At 38.2% G+C, this 26,579-nt stretch overlaps 1 protein-coding gene across 1 annotated transcript; it reads left to right on the top strand.

Annotated features, from left to right (window-relative positions):
* Nucleotides 1–517: 517 nt before the first annotated feature.
* LOC141558816 (ATP-dependent RNA helicase DDX50-like) lies at nt 518–26,141 on the top strand. Its single transcript, XM_074296571.1, has 15 exons — nt 518–783; nt 5,946–6,245; nt 7,218–7,293; nt 8,698–8,876; nt 9,421–9,538; nt 9,656–9,841; nt 10,046–10,191; nt 11,163–11,312; nt 13,585–13,746; nt 14,509–14,628; nt 15,607–15,680; nt 18,283–18,442; nt 20,973–21,107; nt 21,600–21,644; nt 25,652–26,141. Exons 1-15 carry the CDS (start codon nt 691–693, stop codon nt 25,934–25,936), a joined length of 2,229 nt encoding a protein of 742 aa, XP_074152672.1. The 5' UTR covers nt 518–690; the 3' UTR covers nt 25,937–26,141.
* Nucleotides 26,142–26,579: the final 438 nt, after the last annotated feature.

The following is a 26,579-nucleotide window of genomic DNA, read 5'->3' as shown; positions in this document are numbered from 1 at the left end:
TGTGGGGCTGTGAAATTGATTATCAGAAAATGTTTGATTTGTACACCTATTTTATATGTTGGGGTCGTGTAAAAATTTATCCGCACAAAGAGGTCAGGAACGGAAACAGTTTAATAGTTCTGCACTAGGGACCTGGGAGAGGTTGTTCCCCACCCCCAAGGCCGCGAGGCGTCCGCTCAGCCGTCCCGGGCGGTCAGCGGTTTGCAGGGAGTGTCCTCCGTAGGACTGTAAGCTCCCCGAGGCAAGGGCTGTTCCGGGATTTCTTTAGGACTGCGGCGCTCTGCACAGCGCCCAGCAAACACACGTGGGAACTCAGCGGACCGCAGAGCGTCGGACCGCACACGAGCCGAGAAACCACCTGCTGCGCGCGCATCCCAGAGTCGCTCAGCAGCTCCGGCTTTTTTTCCCGGATGCTGGAGCCGGCGCTGTTCCTCGCGCGGATTGGCTGAGGCTCTCAGCGAGGAGCCAATAGCGCGCTCTCTCCTGCTATTGGCCGGAGGGCCGCGACGCTCGCACCGCCTCCCCGGCGGGTAGTAGTGAGGAGAAGGCGGCGGCGGCGGCGGTGGGAGGGGAGAGGGGCTCAGAGCGGAAGTGACGCGTGGCTGCGCGGCCCAGACAGCTTCCTTTTCTCGCCATCGCTCTCGCTGAGGGGCTCGTGCGGAGTTGGCCGGGCGGGAGCAGCGGCGGACGATGCCCAGCAAGGTTCTGTGGGGAGATCTAATGGAGGAGGCGGCGCCCCTGGATGGGCCCGAGAGCCCGCGGAGGGAGAGTGGCCGGCACAAGGTGAGCGCGGCGGCGACCTGTCAGGCCCGGCCCCGGCACCTCGCCTTCCCCGATCCCCATCACCTCCGGCGGCTGCTCCGCCGAGCCTGGCCGGGGAGAGCGCATGGACCCGGACCCGCCTTCTTGGCCGCCTCGCGGGCAAACTAAGGCTGGGCGGGGGAGGGAGAAGTTAGAGCCCGGGATGGCCCCGAGCTTTCCTCGCCCTCCATTCAGTCTGGGGTCCCCTTCCCGTCCCGACAGCCTGTGGACCCCCGTTTTACGGGCGGGCCCTCCTCCCGCGGCCGAAGCGTTCGAGCCCGCTGGTATCCCCGTGAATGCGTCCCTCCCGTAATGAAGATCGAGCGCCCCCCCAGCGCACGGCCCGAGATTGCTGCAGCACCCCCCGAGCTAACCCCACTCGCGACGCCCCAAATTGTTAAATTTCTCCTTTCGAGCCCATAAGCTTTGAAAGATGTTACTAGTGTTCTTGGAAAACTGAGGCGCCCAGAAGTTTCATGAAATGTGGCCGTGGTCCGCATTTAGTAATTGTTGAAATTTCCACCCTACTTTCCCATCGCTTTCCAGTAAAGTTCCACGAGTATTTGTTGACTCTGTCACGTGTACATCCCCAGGGTCAAGACCAAAGGGAGCCCCCCCCACCCTGAGAATCTGGGGAGGAGCTAGCGCCTGCTGCGAATGTTAGCTGAGGAGGGAGGGTGCTTAGATGGAGGGCCATGCGGAAGCCTCCCCCAGGGTGGGACACGGACACCAGGGTTCTGCTGAAGAAGGGGGTCTCGTGGGGCGGAGCTCCGGGATGGATCTTTGTGAGGGGAAGGGAGGGAGTCCGAGCCTGGCAGGCTCCGTTCTGCAGGGAGGGCTTGTTTTTTCTTAGAATCACCCCCTTCCGCTCAGACTTGTGCCAGATTAGGGTTTTTATTTTTTTTTTAGGCTGGGGTTAAGTGACTTGCCCAGGGTCACACAGCTAGGAAGTGTGAAGTGTCTGAGACCAGATTTGAACTCAGGTCCTCCTGAATTCAAGGCTGGTGTTCTATCCACCGCGCCACCTAGATGCCCCTTGCCAGATTAGTTTTAAAGCATGTGAGGGTCTGGAGAGCGGGAGGAAAAGTCTGAGCCTCCCCCAGCAGCCTCACCCTGGAGGCTCTGGAGAGCGCAAACCCACTTGTGGATTTCCTTGCCCTTTGGGAGTAAGGTCTGTGACTACGGAAAGGCCTGGAGGAATGGAGAGAGAAGGTTCTCTGACGGCGCGCTCTCAATTTCCCACTCTCCCTGATCGCGCAGGGTTCTGTGCGATGGAGCTGGCGCAGGCCGGCATCTCCCGGAGCAGCCTGCACTGAGTGGGAAGTGACCGACTCCTCCCCAAATGAGCTTGTGTTTGTAATCAACAAGCATTTTTTGACGTTTATTCTGTGCTGTATGTATCCTATGTAAGGGTACAAAGGAAAACTCAGTTTTTCCCTCAGGCGGTTTACTTTCTAATGGGAGAAGACAATCATTAATAAATAATTATAATATAATATAATAATTATAGTTCATGTTATACTTAATACAGTAGAAATTCCGAATACATGGAAGTCTCCTATAGAGGGAATGGCACCCAGGGGGAAGGAGAAAGGCCTCTGGAAGGAGGTGGTGCTTGAGATGAGTCTTAAAAGGAAGGCAGAGATTCTAAGAGTTGGGAAGGAATGTTCTGGAATGTCTTGCGCAAAACCACAGCAAGTAGAGCAGCCAGGCTGAATTGAAGCATGAAATAAGGAAGCAGAAAGGAGGAAGATGAAAAGTAGAGTTCTGGTGTCACTACAATTTATTGAGTAGGGAGAGAGGTGACATGAATACTTACTTAGTATAATCATGTTGGTGAACATGAGATTGGGAAAAATTGAGATGGGAGACCAAGAAGGCCATTGGAATAGCTCAGCTAATGGGGGACTTCTGATATGGTGGCTCTTAGGATAGAAAGAAGGGGACAGACGGAAATGAGATTTGGCGATTTTGGATTTATAAGGTCAGTGAGAGAAGCTGAGGATGACGTAAAAATTATGAACCTGTTTGGAGGTGCAAAGTTCTTGGAACCTGAGATGTTTGTAGGACATCTGTTTTAAAATGTCCGACAAGTAGTTAGTGATAATGATGAACTCTAGCTCAGAAGACAGACTAGGGCTGGAGGTAATTGAGCCCATTAGGACTAATGTGATCAGATCACTCAGAGTAGAACAAGAAAATAAAATAGAATTTTAGAGGTATCCCAAGTACCGGATGTAGTATGGATAAAGATCCTGCAAAGGATAGTTGAGAGGGAATTGTTAGGTCAGTGTTTGCGTGGACAAAGAGAGCATGCACTGTTTTGGACTAACTTGGATCAAATTAGAGAGCCTTGAAAAGCCAGCAAAAAAATAGGGTCTAAGGAGTGAAAGTAAGACATTACTTATGAGTTCCATAATAATAAGTAACTGATGTTTATGTAATGCTCTAAAGTTTGCAAAATACTTTGTGCCCAGGATTGTTCTGAGTCTCAAATGAGTTAATCTGTGTAAAGGGCTTTGCATGTTTTAAAGCATTGTCTAAATATCAGTTATTTATAATTATTATTTAGGAATTGTTAACAGTTCATAAAGATGATAGTTGATAGAAGAAGCCGAACTCAATGCTGAAGAAGAAGCATTCCCAAAGAGGGGGGAAAGAATAAATAATTATTGAAGCAAACTAGTTCAGAGTAGATTAATCAGAAAATTACAAAACAAGGGAGGAAAAGTTTTGAGAAATGATTGTTCAGCTATGTCAGATGCTAACCAGAGCTTTTCCATAGAACAGAATTCTCTTTTTGATTCTGTGATATAGGAGCAGGAATTAGAGACCTGACAAGGGATGAGTCATCCCATGCTTAAGTCAAGTTAAAAGTAATCCAAACCAAAATGTTATTTCAAAGTTGAGCTTATCTCCATAAAGCCCCTCTAGTCTTCTCTTCTCACTTCCTCTCTAACTAGTTTGACTAAACCTAAACACTGACTAGGAATATGAGGGGGAAGGACAGGTCTTGAAATTACTTCATTTCAGGCTAAATTTAGAGGCTACAAATGATTTTTGACTTCATAAAATGGGACTGTAAAATAACTATTGAATTCTAAAGATATATTCTCTTAATAGTACAGGATTTCAAAAGTTAATTATTTCCAACTTGTGCTAAAATCACTAGAGTAGCACTCTAAGATAGACCATTAAGGATTTTCCTTAGATCAGGGAAGGGCTGATTTAATTTTATTTCCTTTTCCCCCTTTCTAAAACAGGATTGAGAAATCATTTCTTGAGAAGGGTTTGTGATTTTCATAAGGGTTGTGTATTTGTGGGGGAGGTGAGGGGTTTTGCTGCTGCTATCGGGTGTAGCCATAGCTACAATTCGGGATAGGTTTCAGTCTTACTGCCTTCCCTTCTTCTAGCCTTTTAAATATGGATGAACCCAAGGTGCAGTCCTTGGATGTCTTCACTTTGTTATATTTTCTCACTCTTTTTTTTTTTTTTTTTTTTAAATAGCTTTTTATTTACAAGGGTAAATTGTAATTTTTCAGCATTGACAATTGCAAAACCTTCTGTTCCAACTTTTCCCCTCCTTCTCCCCACTCCTTCCCCTAGATGACAGGTAGACCAATACATGTTAAATATGTTAAAGTATATGTTAAATACAAAATATGTATACATCTCCATACAGTTATTTTGCTGCATTAGAAATAAGGTAAAATTAACCTGAGAAGGAAATCAAAAATGCAAGTGGACAAAAACAGAGGGAGTGGAAATGCTATGTACTGGTTCACATTCATTTCCCAGAGTTATTTCGCTAGGTGTAGCTGGTTCAGTTCATTACTGCTCTATTGGAGCTGATTTGGTTCATTTCATTGTTGAAAATGGCCACATCCATCAGAATTGATCATCATATAGTATTGTTGTTGAAGGATACAACGATCTCCTGATCCTGCTCATTTCACTCAGCATCAGTTCATGTAAGTCTCTCCAGGCCTTTCTGAAATCATCCTGCTGGTCATTTCTTACAGAACAATAATATTCCATAATATTCATATACCACAATTTATTCAGCCATTCTCCAATTGATGGGCATCCACTGAGTTTCCAGTTTCTGGCCGCTACAAAGAGGGCTGCCACAAACATTCTTGCACATACAGGTCCCTTTCCTTCTTTAAGATCTCTTTGGGATTTAAGCCCAGTAGTAACACTGCTGGGTCAAAGGGTATGCACAGTTTGATAACTTTTTGCTCTCCAGAATGGCTGGATACATTCACAATTCCGCCAACAATGTATCAATGTCCCAGTTTTCCCACATCCCCTCCAACATTCAGCATTATCTTTTCCTGTCATTCTAGCCTATCTGAGAGGTGTCTCACTTGTTTTTCTCTGCTTCAATGTTCCTGATCATCAGTATGATGCATGCAATTCCTAGATTGTCTTTGTCATCTGCCATAACTTCTTCCCAGGATCTTTGTTCCATGCTTTCATCTGTACTGCCTGCTGGATATATTTCCATCTGGATGTCTTACTGACATCTCAAACTCAGGATGTCCAAAATATTGAACTATTCTCTTTCTGTCTGCTCTCTTTGTCTATTAAAAAGTGTTTCCTTTAAGCCTTTTAGAAACACTGGGAAATGAATGTAAATTGTTAGCACTAATATCTGTCTGCCCAGGTTGCATGTACCTTCGGATTCTAATGTTTATTGTGCAACAAGAAAATGATATTCACACACATGTATTGTACCTAGACTATATTGTAACACATGTAAAATGTATGGGATTACCTGTCATCGGGGGGAGGGAATAGAGAGAGGGGGGGTAATTTGGAAAAATGAATACAAGGGATAATATTATAAAAAAAATATATATATATATATATATATAATAAAAAAAAATTAAAAAAAAAAAAGTGTTTCCTCCCCTACCTATCTTTTTATAGTACAGTACCTTAACTTCATTTCTTGTCTACTGTTATGATTTTTTGAGTTGCAGCTTTTTTTCTGTTATATTGTAGTCTCAGAGCCTTACACATTGTGCTTATAAATGCTTAATGAACATTGATTTAAATCACTTGAGAACTTCATAGCAGTCTTTTTTGTCTATTTTATTTACATTTATTTATTACTGTTTTTTTTGTTTCCTCAACAGAGTGATAAAAGAAAATTGAACCAGCGAGATGATCTTAAAAAGAAAATGGAAACATCAGATAATGATGATTTAGATGAACTTAACCCTCCCAAATCCAAAAAATCAAAAAGGAAAGAGAAGCTAAATGGAGAGACAAAAGAAGGCCTAGATAGATTTCCAAGTGAATTTTCAGGTTCACCCAAATCTGACAGAGCAAAAAAGAAAGGCCTTTCAAATACTAAAGAAAATGGAAAGACTTCAAAGAGCAGATCATCTCTTAGCAACTCCAGCCAGGCAACAAAACCCAGTAAGCTAGAAGAGGTATGAAGATTTTGTTTTACATTCAGTAGATGCATCAATGGGTCCTGGATATCATCATTGTGTACTCCCTGCTATGGTACAGTTCACAATCATTTGCACCTTCTCATATTATGAGACTCTTATATATGAACTCCCCTAATGTGTACACAGGGATTCCTTCTAGTACACAAGAGCTCTTTACCATCACACGGCTCCCAGTTCAGCAGCATTCACACTGTGCATCTTCTTTTTTCTTACATTAAGCTAAAGATATGCATTTTCTGTGTTGCTCCTAGTTGTAGATTTTATCCCTAAAATGAGATGGCTTTGGACAGTAAACTAGAGAGGTGCAAAACAATTAAACAGGTTATATAAGGACTTGGGTTTTATACAAAGCCAAGTTTTGGGGAGCAAGTATGACTTATATTCAGTCTAAAACAGCTTAACATAAAGAAAAAGGCTGATTTCTTTAATCTTATGGATCATCTTGCTCAAATGTCTATTCTGTAGATAAACTTTGCTTTAAAGTATGCATTGACAGATGCTGAATTCTTGAATTCTTATCTGTTTCCTTAGAAGATCCCACCCTCAAAAATGCAGGCTTATGGTTTCCTTTTATCTTTTCCCATGAATCCAAAATAGAGATGAAACGATGATGTCAGTAAATAAGAAACAATTAATTAAGCTATAGGTTATAGTTAAAATGTTTTTGTCCACTGTGAGTTCTTTCAGACCTTGGCTTATTGGCCTGATATAGTTCCCATGACTGAGCTGAACTGCATTTTATCTCAGTGTCCTGCTTTAATAAATAACAATATTGTTAAATTTGGCAGTTTATCTGTTTTGTCATTTTTTTTCCATTTTATAAAATGATTGACTTAATATTAACTTAAAGGGTAAATATTAACTTAAAGGTCTTAGAAAATGTTTACCCAGCTATAGAATTTAGGATGAAGTATGAACTATATATGAACTTGAATTTAATTTTGATAGGACCTAACACCAGAACAGAAAGAAGGTGCCTTCTCCCGATTCCCTATCTCTGAAGAAACTATAAAACTTCTTAAAGGTAATGTGAAGTTTAATTCAATGTGTAGTATAGCAAAATTACTTTTGTACTTTTTCTGGTCAAAAGAAAAGTATTGCATAAAACAACTGATGTTTTATTATGCTCGTGCTTCTGCTATCCTTGTTGATCTTCTGTTATCTTAAGGAATCCTGTCTCAAATTATTTTTAACATTGTGGTTTTGTTAAATACTAATTATTAATTATAAATTTGCTTTATCATTATTTTTATTAGTGGTGATGATGGCATACTTGATAGAGAGTTGGCCAAGGAATAAGAAATATCTGAGTTGAAATCTTATGTACTGTGTTGCATGAGCCTGAGCAAATCACTTGAGTGTGCAGTGTCCCAACAGCTAGAATAAGTTGAAGATAGTTATTGATTTGCATGCGTGGAAGGAGTCTCAACACTGGAAGTTTCTTATATCAGTGAAATTGGATTGAAGCCAATTTTTTTTTTTTTTTTAAATTTTGATTTGCTTTGAATACTTATAATCTGTATTTTGGGAATTGCTTAATTTTACCTGGGAATTTGTATGGTTTTTGTTTTTTCTTTTCTTTTTTAAACATATAACTATTTTATTAAAGATCCTTACTAAAAGAGATTAAGAAGATTTCTCTGGGTAATTATATCTTCAACTTTTATCTGTGAAAGACAAGTATGAGGTTGCTGCTGCTGCTGCTGCTGCTTCTTCTTCTTCTTCTTCTTTTCTTCTTCTTCTTCTTCTTTTCTTCTTCTTCTTCTTTTTTAAAGAAACTTGGGACTGTCTCAGTTTTTAGAAGTCTTTAAGCTGCTATTTTTAAGCCTGGATTGAAGTTAAAGTAAGGAATCAGTTGGTGAACCATTGTATGCAGATTCATTATGTTGGGCCATTGACTTATTTTGTCATTTGGTATCACACAGCGTTAGCTCTGGAAGAAAATTTTGTGATCATGTAGTCTAACCCTTCCATTTTATACAATGAAAATTCAGGCTCACAGTGACTGGGACGTTTGCAAGATCCTGCTGGCAGTGTGCCTGCAGCAGAAACAGTTTTTTGGATTCCCAGGCCTCTGCTCCCTTCTTTTTAAATATGGACAATTTAACCCATTGTTAGCTGCCCTCAATTTATTTCATTGATGAACTTACTTGGAGAAACTTTGATATTCATTCCCTTTTCACTGATGGAGTTGTTGAGGAGTTGTGGAAAGGATTAATCTGTTTCCTTATCCCCTCCATCCTCTGTGTGGGTATAAGCAGATCTATATTATAGGCCAGTGGTGACTCTGCTTCTTTAGAGTATAGATAAGAGTTGACTGTCATTTGGACAGTATCTCTACAGAAAGAAGCTCTGAGGAATCTGTGTTGGTTATGCAAGGGCCAGAGCTGATGCTGCAGAACCATTCTAACAAAATTTCATTTTACAGCTCGTGGGGTAACTTATTTGTTTCCCATCCAAGTGAAGACTTTTAGTCCTGTATACGAAGGGAAAGATTTAATTGCTCAGGCACGGACAGGAACAGGGAAGACATTTTCCTTTGCTATCCCTTTGATTGAGAAACTCCAAAGAGATCAGGAAGAAATGAAAAAAAACCGATCTCCAAAGGTAACCATTATAATTACAGGCATGAATGGTTTTAAATACTATTATAAGGAAAAGAGGTTGTTGCCTAAAGCTTCAGTCTATGAAAATAAATGAACCTTTTGGGTCTCAAAGCAAACATTTCAAGAATAAGAACAATCCTTTTACTTTTTTATAGTTGCAAAAAGATTTTTGAAACAGGTGATTAGTGATTTCTACAGATCTTGAGATAGTTTTTGATATCTTCATATAACATGAAGCTGGTATGTTTGTTTTTAAAGTACTTATACATGTAATATATTCAGTAATGCCTTTTCCTAGGAATCCGCACTTGGTTTATGGGCATTTTTTCTTTTTTAAAGAATTTTTATTTTCTGTGTGAAATGTTATACAGAATGTAGAAATAAGTCCTCCTGCCCCCCTTTTTTTTCTTCCAGAACTGATTTAAAGGGGATTTTGGTGGTTTCTTTTAGTATTTAGAGATGTATGATGCTTTTATTCAATCTCTGCTTTGTGAATTTCGGTCTTGGAAATGCTCTCTTAATTTTTTCTTTAAACCACTACACAGGTCCTTGTTCTGGCTCCAACAAGGGAACTGGCAAACCAAGTAGCCAAAGACTTCCAAGATATAACTCGGAAACTTAGTGTGGCATGTTTTTATGGCGGAACACCATATCAGGGCCAAAGTGAGTGAATGTTCATTTTAGTTGTTAAACATGTAATTATTCATACATCAAAAGAAACAAGCAATTCTTAGACTTTTTTTATTTATAAATATGATTGGCTTTTTTTCCCTTCCTTAGTTAATCACATTAGAAGAGGTATTGACATCTTAGTTGGGACCCCTGGTCGTATCAAAGACCACCTGCAGAGTGGCCGTTTGGATCTTTCTAAATTGCGTCATGTTGTTCTTGATGAAGTGGACCAAATGTTAGATATGGGCTTTGCTGACCAAGTGGAGGACATTATCCATGGATCTTATAAAACAGGTATTTCAAAATAATGTTAAAAGTGGATTAAAAAAAAATCTTTGGGATGAAGCCTTTGAATTTTCTGGGGTATATGTATACATACATAAATATTTGGGCTTTGAACTAGAAAATACATTCATCTTGGATTTGGAAATTTGGCTGGAGAATTTTGAAGTCTTACAGTGATGTTTCGGGACACTGAATCAGATTTATATGTTTAAGGTTCCGAAGACAATCCTCAGACCCTCCTGTTTTCTGCAACTTGCCCACAATGGGTATATAAAGTTGCCAAAAAATACATGAAAACCAAATATGAAGAGGTTGATCTTGTGGGGAAAATGATTCAAAAGACTGCAACCACCGTGGAAGTAAGAAATTTTGTTTTAAAATAATAATAAAGTCAGTTCTGCTATAATGAGACATGTATTCTGAAAAGGCTACATAAAATCTGCTATAAAACTATAGGCTTATAGGGGAAAACGGAGTTAACAGCCTAACTCTCAAAAACCTTGTCAGTAAGATATCAGAAAATAGTAGGAACCTATTGAAAAAATCGTAGCACAGTTTAAACATGTTAAATGGCTAAAGAATAGACAACTAGTGATAACATCTGTGGCCTCCTGCCCAGCGCCCAGCCTCCTTCCTTCCCACCCTTCCCTTTCCATAGCCCAAACAAGTCAGGCAGGTTGACACCCTGACCTCAGCAGGCCTCCATTGAAGTGAGAATGGGGGGGTGAAGACTAGCTTGTTCCTGCCTGCAGTTCCTACTGCACCAGAAGATATACAGTAAATTTAGCAATTTACCTTGACATGTACCCAAAGTTTGTTTGTGGAAGTAGGCATGGAAGGATTACAGCTTGTGAGTTATTTTTGAAGTGGTGAATTTTTCTGCAGTGCCAATGTTTATCTTGAGAAGAAATCTTGAGGAAACTAACTCAGTTCTAGTTATGGTCAAAATGTTCTCAACCATATTGAGAGAATCGGAACAAATCTTCATTTTTGAAACATGCATTTGTAGCCAAACTTAATTACTAGCATTTCCATTGTGCTTTGAGGTTTGCTAAGTGCATTATACAACAGCCCTGTGAAGTAGGTACTAATAGTGGCTAGTAGTGTTCAGGTTAGGAGTATCTGGAGGCCTAACCTGAACTCTAAGACCACACATACACACCGCCTCATTTTTTTTTCTTCTCAGAATCAATGGAGTACTTGGTCTGAGGCAGAAAGTCAACGATCATCATTGTAGCTTTTGGAAGTTATTGATTATTTGGGAAGTAAAGTTGACAGGGATTATCTTTCTGTGATTTCATAGACACATTTTTGAAATTTTCTCTCAAAGCATTTGGCCATCCAGTGCCACTGGTCTCAGAGGGCAGCAGTTATTGGTGATGTCATTCAGGTCTACAGTGGAAATGACGGGAGAGCCATCATCTTCTGTGAGACGAAGAAAAACGTGGCTGAGATGGCCTTGAATCCTCATATAAAACAGGTAGTCACTTTTTCTAAAGTTGAGGCTGTAGGGATGGAAAATTATTTGGAGCTTGTTGGTTTATAGGACCTGTTGGATTGACATTCAAAATTCAGTTAAGCTCAAAGAACTGAATGTCAGAAAAAGGACAATCTGTCAGGTCAAGTCATTTGTTCTGTTAATTACTGCTTTTGACTTAAAGACCATTGATAAGTGATCTGATTTTTAAAATACATTAGAGGAGAGGATCAAATGGAAGATTTCAGCAAGTTTCTGAGTATAAGGAGGATTTTATTCTTGATTGATTAAAAGGTTCAACAAACTAATATATCCCCTCCTCATTTTACCTGTTGTACACAAACCAACTATGATTTTTAAATAGCCTGTGCAGACACTCTTGATAGTTCCTTATGTTTCTATGTTGTATGGCAAGTACTTGTAAGTAGTAATTGTTTTCCAACAAAGACCAATTAAATGATCCTAAGGAGTTTTTGGAGTGATTCCAGATACAAATGACAGAATGAAAGGTAATTTAGAGAATCTTTCAGGTCTTTTTGTTCCTAAGATCTCGCAGGACATCTTGCAGAGAGATCATGGATTCAGGCCATAGATGTGGGGGACCAAGAGAGGGATTTAACATGGTAAGGGATATGCTGAGCTGTCCAGTTAGCTGATAGTGACAAACTTGCAGTTGTACTGCTCAGATTCAAGATAGGTTCTAGAACTTGGATGAGAATAAAGTCAAGTAATCAGCCTGTGCCCTGAATCAGATTGTTTCGTGTGTTTGAAAGTATGTAGTTTCCTGACCTAAGCTGCCCCTAAGATCTTTGAAGAACATGGCACTCGGTATGCGGAAAATATTAGTGGGATTCCAGATAATAAAGATTTGGATCATGTGAATCCCTAACATTCTCTCTAGAAGTAAGCAGGGCCAGCTTTTAAATTTAATTTAAGAAATAAAGCCAGAAGAAAGCATAAACAACATGTCTCTTATAAGGGAAGCAATTAATAAATGCTTGTTGAATTCAATCATCTGCTCTGACCAATTTAATTATTCTATGCCATCTGGAAAAGTTTGTAGTCAGAATAATTGGCAGTTTTTTTTTTATTAGACCCAGTTATTACTACTTTTGTGCCTGTTTAAGAAATGATTTGTGAATCCCATAGGTTTAACAAGTAGATAGCATCCTGGTCCTTACAGGTTTGTAGTCAGCTATCATTCCATGGGACAAGGTTCTGAAGCTGGGCTTCATCTACTAAAGCGTTTGCTTTTAACACAGGATCCTGTTTGCTTGGGGCAGAAATTAGAATTGTTGGAAGACAGAGGTTTGCAAAATGCATCAATTTTAAATGTGTCTTGCTTCTTGAAGAATTTGGACTTCTATTTACTGAATAGATTAGGTGCCCACTAAATGAGCTGGAATTTCACTATAGTGCTGATCTTAAGCCTTGAAAAAAAAATTTCCTTAAAATAAAACAAGACAGCAAATGAAGAATTTAAATTTATTCACTAATTAATTGATTACTTGTAATTAGCCAACACTAGGCATATTTTCCCCAAAGCTATAATTTTTGTTTGTAATCATTAACAGTTAACATACTTCTTTATGCAAGTCAGATTTGGAGTGGTCATTTTGAAGTATATGTGGGAAAACTCTAGCACGTCTTGTCTTTTAAGTAAATCAGAAAGAGAAGGCCATGGAGACTACTGTGTGCTACACAATTGAGATGATTAATATTAATGAATTAGTAGTGGCTTCTTTTTTCTTAAAGCTAGATGAAATTATGGGTCTCTTTTTCTAAAGATTTAGATTGACATTTCATTAAAATGGTTGTAATTCCTTTAGCTATGTTCTCTGATGCTTCAAAAGATCCTGGCCCTTCACCCTAACCCCTAGGTCTTCTTTAGGAGACTTGGGGCATTTGAGATCCAGGATGAAAAGCAGGATGGTGCCTTTGCATCTGGAGGGTCATTCATGGGGAGCATGATTCATTACTTCATAGCCAGACTTGGTATGGTGACCTCCTCTAGAATTGGACCAGGTTGGAGGACCAGTGTACACATGGAACAGCTTGGTGAATCTGCCACAACCTGTGCCCCCGGGAAGAGCCTTCAGAAATGCCACATTCCCTCTGAGCCATAGCGAGATGTCCGAGGACAAAGGCTTCACTAGGCTGTGTGGATAAAATAGATCCTATGAAATATCACGGGGTTGTCTTGGTTCTACCAGAAGTAAGTATTGTCCAGGCACTTAGTTTTATTTTTTTTCCTCCCCCCTCTCTTTCTAAATAGAATGCACAGTGTTTGCATGGTGATATTGCACAGTCACAGAGAGAAATTACCTTGAAAGGCTTCAGGGAAGGCAGTTTCAAAGTTTTGGTGGCAACTAATGTGGCTGCGCGTGGTTTGGATATTCCTGAGGTTGATCTCGTGATTCAAAGTTCACCTCCACAGGTAGGAGATGGAAATATGATTTTAGTTTGAAGGCCCTGTCATTTTAATTCTTGAGAATTATTTGAATAAACTTCATTGTTTAGGACTGTTCTTTGAGATAGAGAAGTCTGAGAGATTTTCTGTTGTTCCTTAGCCTTCCATATTAACATTTTTATAAGACTTTGTGGTCCAGTTTTTCTCTCACTCACCCTCTCCCCCCAAAACTGCAAACAATCTGATAAAGTTTAAACATTTCTATTCTAGTCATGTTGTGTAAGAAAAACCATGAGGAAAAAGGGGAAAATAGTCTACTTTGATCAGCACTCAAATTCCACAGTTCTCATTCTAGAACATGGATGGCATCTCTTAAATATTCTCAAAGATTAACTTTTCACAATAGCCATGTAAGATTGGTGCTTTTATTATTTCTGTTTTACAGATAAGGATACTGGGGCTCAGAGAGAGTAAATGGGTTGCCCAGGATCACACAGATCCTCTCACAGTCCCTTTGTGAATCCTCCTAGTTGGCCTCTGGTGGTTTTATGTATCCAAAGTAGGAATTGCCATAACTGTCTAATGGAAGGAAGTAGTCCCTGGAAAACATTAATAGGGAGGGAAGAGTTGACATTTCTTTTTTAGTAAATGTATTTCAAAGAAGTGATCGAAAGATTTTGTAACATAGCTATTATATACTTTTATAGCTATTATTATACTCTTCCTGAATGCAGTTATCTGTTGTGCAACATGCCAGAAGTTTCAAGAGAATTATCTCTTCTTATTCAGGATGTTGAATCCTATATCCATCGTTCTGGGCGTACAGGGAGAGCTGGACGAACAGGGATTTGCATATGTTTTTATCAGCCAAATGAAAGAGGTCAGCTGAAATATGTGGAAGGAAAAGCAGTGAGTAGAGCTCTTAACCTATTGCCTGTGCTACATGGGGAAGGGGCAGGGCCAGGGGATATGGAGAGGAAGGAGAAGTAGTTTTCTCTCTAACTATAAATCATAGACATGGATCTTCTGCTGATTCTCACGTTTTGTTCTTGAATATGAAATGTACAGAAATAAAATCTTGCTTTGAAACTTTTTGCTTTAATAAAGTTTTTATGTAGAGAAACTAATTTTATTGTGAAGGAGCTCATTCTCAGTTTCCTATTGGATTTTATAAAGCATAATAGCTTTAAAAAATAGGAATGAACCAGAGGAGCTTTTTATTTTAATTTTAGTGTTAGGTTCCTCATTCTAGCCAATGGGGCAGGCAATTTTTAGTATTGGGAGTGAGGATTTCTTTAAGGGTTTATTTGGAAAGTTACACGCATATTCCTCCCTTGTTCCTCTAGTTGTGAACTATCCACAAAAACTTACTCTCTATATTACTTTTCCATATTTCTCTTTGAATCCTTCATGGAAGTTACACCTTGCTCTGGTTCTTTTAATTTAAGGATGTCAGAAAAGCACTTTAGTCATTCTCTTAATTCTTTTTTCTGGTCATATCTTTTATGCATGATGTCTTTTATATTATCTATTGTATGCAAATCATTGTTGATGATGCACTACAACATATATAACTACTTGTTGAATAATGGCATAATAAAGGTTCTAAAAGAGATTACACATGTGCTGATGAGCAGTTTTTGTCAAGAAAGATTCTTTGTTGACATCAAAGGAGTCATTTTTTGGAAATTAGCATTTAATCCTATTACAACAAATATATAAAAATCCTAGCAGGGTTTTTATGGGTTTTTAGTATAAATATACCTTAATCTGTATTTTGGAAATTTTCAGTGTATGTCCAAAAAAATAAAAATTACTTAAATGTATTAATCTAGTAATTATTTCCAGAGACTTCCATTTTCTTTAATATTATTTTTTAATTTTCAGGGAATCACTTTTAAACGTGTAGGTGTTCCAACTACAATGGACTTAGTTAAATCTCGAAGTGTGGATGCCATCAGGTAAGGGGTTTTTTGATCTTGAGGGATAACTTTTTTCTCTTGTCCATGATGCACAGTTTGAATTCATCAAATGTTTATTCATGCACCAGCTGTAGTACTTCATTTAACAGATTTCTAAGATCCAAACTTCAGGTGCTCACTTTTTAGCAGTTTGGTTAACTATACTAAAATAGTTTTCTTTGTAAACTTGGACCATGAAAATCTGTATATTGCTTCTTGAGGAATAAGAAACATGAACTACTACTTACTAATCATCTTGATTCCTCATTAACTAGAACACTAAAAAAATTAGTTAACTAAAAAAAATTAACTCCTAACTCTTTTTATAATTGAGCAATGAAGTTTATGGTGCTATTTGGAGAAAAATAGGTGTGTTAGTGGTCATGTATAGAATACCAGTCATATTTAAATTGGATTGATACGAGTCAAGATAGGAGTGACTGATATATGCATTAGCTACTTTATCTGACCCGACAAGATGGAGGATTGGGACATTTTCTCCAATCCTCATGAATTCTTAGACCGCTTCAAAAATAAAAGATAAGACGTGTTATTTGTACAAATTAAGATACACCTAGAACTCTGATGAGGTAACAGCTTGATGAACTAAGAAGCAATCCCTTATCCCTAATAATGTTCATTCAACTCCTCCACCAGCCCCTAGGTGGGCTGTATGATGGGTCCCCTAGTGTTATGTTCTGGGATCAACTCAACATTTTCCTTGATGCTACTGCCATCTTTGCTGCCACAACCTTTACTCTTTCCTGCCCCGCCTTTACTCTGCTCCATCTCATCATCCTGTGGCAACAGGCAACAAAATCAATTCTGCCCAGACTTAACCTGTGAGGAGGAGGTAGAGGTATGAGAAGATAGAGATAAAGGAAAATGGAAGTTTGCTCTTCCTATCTTTTCTATGGCAATTTTCAGTCAGAGAATTAAGGAATAGCTAGAATTAGGTCAGGACAAACAGCATGGGAGAAAGGCTCCATCAGGTTTGAAGAAAAGGGGACTGGCTCCTAGCTGAGGCCATTTCTATTCTTAGATAAGTATGTCTGACAATTAGAGACTGATGAAAAGTGAATTTCCTAGTATGAGAGGAAGCTGAAAGCTTTAAGATTTTGTCCTCAAGAAAATTGCTATCAAAGACCTTAGGGAATAAACTTGATTAAAAACCTTGAATAAACTTGATTAAAAACCTTGAACATACATGGATAAACCAATTGGGTCAAAGTAACAAAATGGAAGATGGACATCTTAACAAGTCCAAATATTTCTGAATTGATATTTCATAACAAAGGAATATCAGTACTTGATGAGGCAGAGGACCCTGAGGATTCCCAAAATAGCACAGAACCACAATGAGATAGAGATAAATAAGAATCATGAAAGCAGAATTTATGGGCCTGCACAGTCAAAATAATTTGCAAAATATAAAAACTTGAATAGTGGAAAGTCTCACCATCACCACTCTTCCAAAAAAAAAATAATAATAAGGGAGATAACTTATTGGAAATGTAAATATACAGAAATTTACGATAGTCTGGAAGAAAAATATGCTTATGGCAATGCCTGTTTGATAAAAATTACAAACCTATCTGACAGTTGCAGTTTTAATGCTATCAAAATAAAGTGATATTTTATAGAACTCAATAATGATAAAATTCATTTGAAGAAATAAGATCTTGAATAGAAGAAATGCATATTTGATGACTTAAAAATGATAGTAATTAAAATGTCCATCCCCTTTGATCCAGAAATTCCCCTAGTAAGTATATACTCCAAAGAGACTGTGATAAAGAAGTCCCTGTATACATCAAAATATTTATAGTAGCATTTTTTGTCATATCAAAGGATTAAAAATAAAGTAGACGGCATCATTTGGGAAAGTTTTCAAATTGTGGTCCTTGAAAAAAGATTAGAACACAAAAAGATAAAGAATAAATTGCCCAGCAAGAAATCATTACTTTTAGACCTCTTAGTGTCTTGGAATTTTACTGTGCTGTGTGATGGACTCAAAGAAACATTAAAAGGTCTTTGGGAAGAGGGAAATCAGCAGAGCAAAAAAAACAAAACAAAAAAAACTCCAGTGTAAATAGAAACAACAATTGCACACCAAAAAATTTAAAAGTTCACTTTTGCAAAATTACACCAACCAAGCATAGCTTCAAAGAAGACATATTCATCCTACCCCTGTGAAGAGGCAGCAGATCCACAAGTGTGGTACAGACTTTTATTTGTGCCATTTATTAGTTTTGCTGATTTCTTTTTGTTTTTTCTTTTTAAAACAAAATTGTCATATGAGATAACGCTTGGGGGAAATAACTGGAGAGATGCTGGTGATTAAAAAAATAAAAATAATGATGACTTCTGTTATGGTGTAATTTAGAAGAAACTTATATTAAAGTTAATATGTGCAAAATATCACTACATTTTTGAAGATGTTTTCAAATCATTTCTGAAAATTTAATTATTAATAGCTAGAACATTAAATATGAAGGGATAGTTTAATGGATTTCTATTCTGGTTAAAAATTCTACAACCTTAGCTGGAAATAAAAATCTGCTTTATAACCAAGAAAATGTTATATTAAATAAAATTGTAGGTCCCTGGCTTCAGTTTCTTTTGTTGCTGTTGAATTTTTCCGGCCATCAGCTCAGAGACTGATAGAGGAGAAGGGGGCAGTGGATGCATTGGCAGCAGCATTAGCGCACATCTCAGGTGCCTCCTCTTTCGAGCCTCGATCCTTGATCAACTCTGATAAGGTACCGATCTTTGGGGCAGCGATAACGGAGGGCAGCAGATAAGTGTGCCCTAGCACCATAATTGTTGTAACTCCCTTAATGTGCCATGCTTCGGTGCCATGTGTATGCAGAGCATGCTTTGTGCTGCTGAGGCATTCTCTCAAGGAATTTCCTTCTTCAGGAAATCTTGGACATCTGTCCCAAATCATAGACTCTTAGAAGGGTCTGGAAGCAAAAGTTCTTTCCAGCAACCTTGACAGAAGGCCAACCCAGGCTTTTCTTGAGCTTGTCCAGCACCAAGGGCCTACTTTCCTAAAACACAGACTTTACCTCCAGATAGACCTGTCAGCCAAAAGGTCTTCCTTGTACGTGCTTCCCTGGAACTTCCCCTGATGATCCTGCCGCTGCCCTCATTGTGTGTGTGTGTGGGGGGGGGAGCAAGTGCATTAATACTCTTCTGGTGGATCTTCTTTCCACCCGGCCCTGCCAATAACTGCTTCTCTTTCTCTGCTCTCCAAGCTCCCACTGTTCTTGTCTGATTTCACTGTCTGTTGGTGATTTTTCATAGCCCTCTTCTCTCCACTCTCATGTTCATGCTTGTCCTTCAGCCTCCTCTCCTTGGGGTCCTACAAAGTATAACGTAAACTTAGCAGACTTTGCTCCCATCCTTCATTCTGCTGCCTTTACTCTTCTGCCTCTGGGTCTTTGTACTGGCTCAAGAGGTATCTTTGCCACATCTCTATCTTGTAGACTCCCATAATCATTCACCTCCTGCTGCATGAAGCTTGTCTTGGCCCTCCCCTTTCTTCCCTCTTCCCAGTTTATTTTGTATCTTGAGTATACTTGTTTCTCTCTTTGGGCTGCTCTGCTAGAAGGAGGGCAGGTAGAGCTTTATTTTGCTTTTATGTCATGTTGTTATTTTTCAGTTATGTCTGACTCTTTGTGATCCCATTGGGGATTTTCTTATCAGATACTAGTTTTGCCATTTTCTTCTCCATCTCATTTTACAGAGGAGGAAACTGAGGCAAATAAGGTTGAGTGACTTGCCCAGGGTCATGCAGCTAGTGTGTGTCCTATCTTTCTGACTTTGGCCTAGCATTGCATCACCTGGCTGTTCTTGTATCTTGATTTCAAGCTTCTAATTGATATTTAATAAATGCTTGTTGATTCACTGTTTAGTTGCCTTTTTTGGGACACTAGTTTATCACTCTCTATCTTAAAATGTAGTCCCTGAGATTGAACATAGTACAGTACATGTGGTCTGACCACACAGAGAAGGAGTAACAGGGCCCTTCGATATAAAACCTTAAAAGGTTCAAAAGTGATTTGCATACATGATCTCATTTGATTCTAACTACAAATCTTCAAGGCACTTCTAATGATTATTGCCATTTTACTAATGAGAAAGCTGGAGCTCAGAAAAGTAAAGTAATGATCATAGTCATATAATCATGGAGATAGAATCCAAAGCTCTTCTGCTGATATCAAGCCGAAGAGAATATAATTGTGACCTCCATTGACCTTAACACTACACTTCTGTGATTATAACCTCAGGTGCTTTTCTTTCTTGTCTCATGTCTCAGAAGAATCTTCCCATGAAATGTTACAATTGATTTTGTGAACCTAAACCATACAGCTTTATTTCTCTCTATTAACTTTCATGTTCTTGGTTTTAGCTTAGGGCTACAGCCTGAGATTCCAGTAATAATCAAATTATAAGAATTGAATAGTTTAAAAGCCTATTCTTCATCTGTAAAAGTACAGTGAACTTCATCCATTCTATTATAGCAAGCTTCCTCTTTTCCTCTTATTTTATATACTAATGAGGCATTTTGGTCATCTGGCCTGCTTCAGATGAAAAGTCTCCACAGTAACAAACTTTCTCTTTTCCAGTTTGTTCCCACTTGAATAATATCTTACTTGTATGTGATTTTTAGTCTTCAAAAAGTTTTATATGCATTATCTCATTTTACCCTCAACAGTGTAAAACTAACAAGGGGTTATATCCTCAGTTCCTCCATGCTTTTAGGAGTTTTTGTGACCTAAGGTGATCACTAATAAATAGCAAAGAGCTAATAAAAGTTGGGCTAGAAATTGGCTTCTACATCCTGCTGCATTATTCATGAAGAAACATCAGTGTTTCATTAAATGTTAATTTTTAGAATTTCTAGTTACTTCAAAAACTATTAAAAATGCTATAATAAATGAACAGTGAAGATAATATGGCACTGTTTGTTGATTCAGTAAGTGCTGAATCCAGTTTTTGAGATAATTCTGCCAGACAGCATGGGACATGTTGAATGAACTTAAGATGCTCAGTCTATAGTAATTCTCTGCATTTCAAATTTTATTAGAAAGCAAAAGTTATGTTGTCTAATGGATTTTCTAGCTAATTTAATGCAATGAAAATTCTTGTGATTTCGAATTGCATTAGCATGCAATTTCATAATCTCTGTCTTATTTTATCTGTGTGATTTTTAAAGGTAAATCTGCTTTCTTTTATAATCCTGAAATCCATAATTCATATTGACTGTGACCTTTACTCCTGAAGGGATTTGTGACTATGACTCTCCAAAGTCCAGAAGAGTTACAAGACATTAGCACTGCTCGGAAGGAACTCAGCAGGAAGCTGAGTAATGACACCATGTCCCGAATTGTCCGTATGTGCCTCCTGAAAGGGAAAATGGTAAGCGTCCCAATTCTTCTACAAAGCTTTGTAAGCAAACGAAAGGTATTTAGAAGATTCATAGTGATCTCTGAGTGCTGGCTTATATTTCTGATAAAATATTGGGGATGCAGTAACCCTTTTCCAAAGAAGTCTAAAAGTCACTCTTGTTTCACAAAATCCAAAACTCTTTTAAGCGTGTAGATATAATTTCTTGGCCCTTGAAATAACTTCTATTAATTCTGGTTGCACTATTATTTTTATTGGTCTGGCCTCCCAGAACTTGAGCAGCTTTGGAGGGGGGTAGGCATTTGATTCATCTTTGTTACTTTGGGCCATATAGAGTGTGACATAAAATTACCATTTAAAAAATTTTACTTGCATGGGACTTCACTTAACCTTTTTCTTCAAAAAAATTTAAACTGCTGGGAAATTACCAGCAAAGCCTATTTTAGTGAAGATTGCCTCCTCAGTATTTCAAACTTTAAAAAAGTTTTATCATTTTCTTTCTAGGGTGTATGCTTTGATATTCCAACAAGTGAGTCAGAACTAATGCAGGTAATCTTTTTTGTGTCTACTTTTAGAAGAATATTTATAAAACCAGCTGTTTTGTTTTTTTTATTTTTTATTTTTTATTATTATTTTTTTTTTTTTTCTTAATATGGTCACTATAGCCTTGGTTGCTTTTTATTTTAAAAACACATGCAAAGATAGTTTTCAACATTCACCCTTGCAAAACTTTGGGTTCCAAATTTTTTTTTCACGCTTAGACAAGTAATCCAATATAGATTAAAGATGTGCAATTCTTCTAAATACAATTCCATATTTATCATGTTGCACAAGAAAAATCGGATCACCAAAGGGGGAAAAAAGAAATTTAAAAAAAGTAAACTACAACAACAAAAAAGGTGAAAATATTATGTTGTGATCCTCTATTCAGTGCCTATGGTCCACTTTCTAGATGCAGGTGGCTTTCTCCATCACAAGTCTATTGAAATTCCCTTGAATCACCTCAATGTTGAAAGAGCCAAATCCATCACAGTTGATCATCACATAGTTTTGTTACTTTGTACATTGTTCTTTTGGTTCTGCTCACTTCACTCAGCATCAGTTCCTGTAAGTCTCTCCAGGCCTTTCTAAAATCATCCTGCTGATTATTTCTTACAGAACAGTTAATATTATACAACGTTTCTTACGGAACAGTAACATTATACAACATTCACATACCATAACTTATTCTGCCATTCTCCAACTGATGGGGCATCCATTCAGTTTCTAGTTCCATGCCACTACAAAAAGGGCTGCCACAGACATTTTTGCACATGTGGGTCCTTTTCCCTTTTTTATGATTCTTTTGGGATACAGACCCAGTAGAAACACTGTTGGATTAAAGGGCATGCACAATTTGATAGCCCTTTGGATATAATTCCAAATTGCTCTCCAGAATGGTTGGATCAGTTCACAATACCACCAGCAATATATTAATGTCCCCAAAACTAGTTGTTCTGAATACTATTGTGAAATTACCTGATTGCTGCCAGTCATTATTTGCTTAAAAAAAAAAAAAAAATCTTTTCTGTGTACTGAAACAACAGCATTTTCATATATACAGCAAAGCAAAACGAAAATATAAAATCATATATATCTTCACCTTATACTCCCTAACTTTTAAAAATATACTGCTCTCCAAAAAAACCAAAAAAAAAAAAAAAAAACAAAATAGTGCCTAAAAACAAATCCTGGGATAGCAGAATCAGTAAAAAGATGAGGTGAAACAATCTTTTATTCTAAGGAGCTTGGAAGATTGGCAAGAAAGAAAATGAGAACACAATCCAGAGCAGAAAACATTCCAGCAAGCCAGCAGTGAGCCCCACCTCAGCAAACTAGTGGGAGAAGCTGAGTCCCGGTGCCATGAACAGGTACACACCAACATGAGTACCCTTCCAGCAAAGCCAGAGGAACAGCAGATTCCAGCTCTAAGTACCAACATCAGTCCTAAGGTGCCTAAGCAAGCAGGCAGTCAAACGCTAGCTGTCATTCAACATAGCCCTGGACTAACAGACAGTAGCAGCTAGACCACCACTTGCTTTCTTGTAGCCCTGGAGAAAAGCAGAAACATCCCACCAGCCTCAGTGTGCCAGACATCAGCACTAGGATCCTGACTCAGCACCAGGTAAGCTGCCAAACTCCCTATGACTTCCAACAGCACTATCCCCTTCCTATCCCACTCTCTCAGCACAGCACCAGATATGAGGATCCTTCAACGACCTTCTGGCAACATCAGCATGGCATCAGGTAAACAGCCAGGGCCTATAGCACCTGACGTAAGAGAAAGGAAAAAAGCCTGAAAATAAAAAAAAAAGAATCTGACCACAGAAAGTTATTATGGTGATGAGGAAGATCAAGATATGAATTCAGAAAAGGACAATAATGGCAGAACCCTAAAGTAAAATGGGAAATGCTCCCAAGCCCAGAAATAACTCAGGATAGAGCTTAAAAGTTATATAAAAGGTAGAAGGAAAAAATGGGAAAAGAAAGAGTGATGTAAGAATTATGAACACAGTGAACAGCTTGGAGAAAAGAAAACAACTGCTTAAAAATTAGAATTTATCAAATAGAAAAGGAGATTCAGAAATCCACTGAAGAAAACAATTTCTTAAAAAGTATAGTTGACCAAAATGGGAAAGGAAGTACAAAAGCCAACTGAGGAAAACAACTCTAAAGTTAGAATTGGGCAAGTGGAATACATAATGACTATGAGACAAGAATCAAATTCAAAAGAATGAAAAACTAGAAGAAAATGTAAAATAACCTTATTGGAAAAACAACTGACTTGGCAAATAGATTTAGGGGATATGATATCAGAATCATTAGATTACCTGAAATCCATGATCAAAAGGAGGATTTAGGCAGCATCCTTCAAGAACCAGAGAACAAAATAGGTTTTTAAATTTTATTTTATTTTATTTTTTTAATTTTGCTGAGGCAATTGGGATTAAGTGATTTGCCCAGGGTAACACAGCTAGGAAGTGTTAAGTGTCTGGGATCAGATTTGAACTCAGGTCCTCCTGACTTCAGAGCTAGTGCTCTAGACAAAATAAGTATTAAAAGTATCTACTGATCTGAAAAAAGATTTCCAAAATAAAAATTCCAAGGAACATTCTAGCCAAATTGTAAAACTACCAAATCAAGGGGAAAAAAATACTGCAACTGTCCAAAAAGAAACAATTCAAGTACGAGAGAGTCACAAACAGAAATATTTCACTTGTAGAAGTACAAAAATCCTATTACAGTGTTGGAAAAAATTGGATGAAGGGTGATGGACATCACTTGAAACTTAATTTTATCAGTATTGGCTCAGAGAGGAAATAATGTACATAATTAATTGAATATCAAAATCTATGTTACCAGATAAGAAAATAGGAGGGGAAGGTGGGGAGGCAGAGTGAGAGAAAAGAGGGTAGATTGGGGGAGGTGGTAGATAGAAGCAAAACACTTTTGAGGAGGGAAAGGGTAAAAGAAGAGAGGGAACTAACAGAAAAAATAGTATGAAGGGAAATATACAGTATCATAACTGAATGTGAATGAGATGAATTTAATATCAATTCTAAATGCATATGCACTAAGTAGTATAGCATCGAATTTTTAAAGGAGAGGTTAAGTGAGTCATAGATTTATGACCAAGCAAGCAATAGAAAGCATTATTAAATGTAAAATGATTTTGATTATGTTACATTTAAAAGCTTTTACACAAACAAATGCAACCAAGATTAGAAGGAAAGCAGAAAGCTTGGAAACAATCTTTATACTAGTGTCTCTAATAAAGATATCTTACCTCTCAAATATATCGAGAACTGAGTCAAATTTATAAGAATACAAGCCATTCCCTAATTAATGGTCAAAGCATATGAACAGGCAATTTTCAGTTGAAGAAATCACTTTGATTACAGAAATGCAAATTAAATAACTCTGAGGTAGCACTTTATACCTATTAGATTGGCTACTGTGATAAAATGAAAAGGACAAATCTTGGAGAGGATATGAGAAAGTTTGGACACTAATGCATTGTTGGGGGAGTTGTGGACAGATCAGCCATTCTGGATGGTAATTTGGAACTATGCTCAAAGGACTATAAAACTGCATACCCTTTTTCTTATGCTTTGGAACACTGAAATCCTGGATAGTTGGTTTAGTTTGAAGGTTCTTAACCCTTTGTGTGTCTGTCTAGTGAAACCTGAATCCCATCTCAGAATGATGTTTTTAAATGCATAAAACAAAACTCAGGATTACAAAGGAAACAAAGAAAATTTTCATGAACCTTATATTACAAACCCATTTTAAATAATTCTAAAATAAGAGCTGTTATTCATGAGTTTTATGACATCTTTTTGGGCTATTCAGAGACGCTTTTTCACTTGGCTTTTGTCTATGTCCTCATTACTTTAACTTGCCAAAGAAGTGATTCTGGAATGAAAGGAGTACTGCAATTTTGTAGGGGACTCTGCTTGCTTATGATTGAGATTATTCTATAGTGTTTTGATTAATCTTGTGAATTATCTTCACAGGCAGAGTGGAATGATTCAGATTGGATATTATCAGTGCCAGATTCATTACCAGAATTAGAAGAATATTATGATGGAGGGAGATCCTCCAATACGAGACAGAGAGGCGGACGGTCAGGTGGTCGTTTTGGAGGAGGACGAGCAGGTGGTCGATCTAGTGGCCGGCAAGGTGGCCGGTCAGGTGGCCGGCAGAGTGGTGGTCGGTCACGGAGTCGACAAGATAACAGGAGGCGTGGAGGTGGAAACAGATCAAGAAGTCGGGGCAAGAAACGAAATTCCAACAGTTAATTCTGCCAATATAAGTTAGTTAATCAGGTCAAATCATGTTTATTGTCCACCTCAACTTGAGTCTTAGCTGGGGGGATATTTGCTATTTGCAAAAGCACTTCATCATATTTTTCAAAAATAGCATTACAACCATTTATGTGAAAACAAATTTACTTATCCAGTTATACCTTTGAATAAAAAAAATCTTTTATTGTCTCTTTTCACTAAGTGTGAAGAATTTCATTATTTCTAAAATTTCACAAAATTGCTTAAATACTTCATGAAAACATGATTTTACTGGTATGAGTACTATCTCTCTATCCACCGTCTTTGTTACCCAAGCTCACAGAATCTCAAGAGAAGAAAAGGGCTTCAGAAGTCTTTGACTTCAACCTGTAATTTGAGAAAAAATTCCACAAGACCCTGGCCAAGTATCTTTTAGCCTCTGCTAAAACCCAGGAGCAAAGAACTGGTCCTCCCTCTTGTTTAAGTGATGGATGACTTGCCCCTCTTTTGGACACTTGGGATTGCTAGGAAGAATCTCCCTATTATGAGTTGCTGTGGCAAATAATAGCCATTCAGGTCTTGGATGGTAGACATTTTTCTGCCCAGTTCATTGAATCTGCTGCCAGGCCTGCCCACATCCTCTACCTTTTTGACTAGG

The sequence above is a fragment of the Sminthopsis crassicaudata genome, chromosome 2 (assembly GCF_048593235.1).
Source record: "Sminthopsis crassicaudata isolate SCR6 chromosome 2, ASM4859323v1, whole genome shotgun sequence".
NCBI lineage: Eukaryota > Metazoa > Chordata > Mammalia > Dasyuromorphia > Dasyuridae > Sminthopsis > Sminthopsis crassicaudata.
The sequence above is the reverse complement of the archived record's forward strand: the minus strand, read 5'-3'. Positions and strand labels throughout refer to the sequence as shown.

Coding starts and splice junctions, on each gene's coding strand:
- LOC141558816 (XM_074296571.1), top strand. CDS start 691: ATGCCCAGCAAGGTTCTGTGGGGAGATCTAATGGAGGAGGCGGCGCCC. Junction 6,246..7,217: donor AACCCAGTAAGCTAGAAGAG/GTATGAAGATTT, acceptor TAATTTTGATAG/GACCTAACACCAGAACAGAA. Junction 8,877..9,420: donor AAAAAAACCGATCTCCAAAG/GTAACCATTATA, acceptor ACCACTACACAG/GTCCTTGTTCTGGCTCCAAC.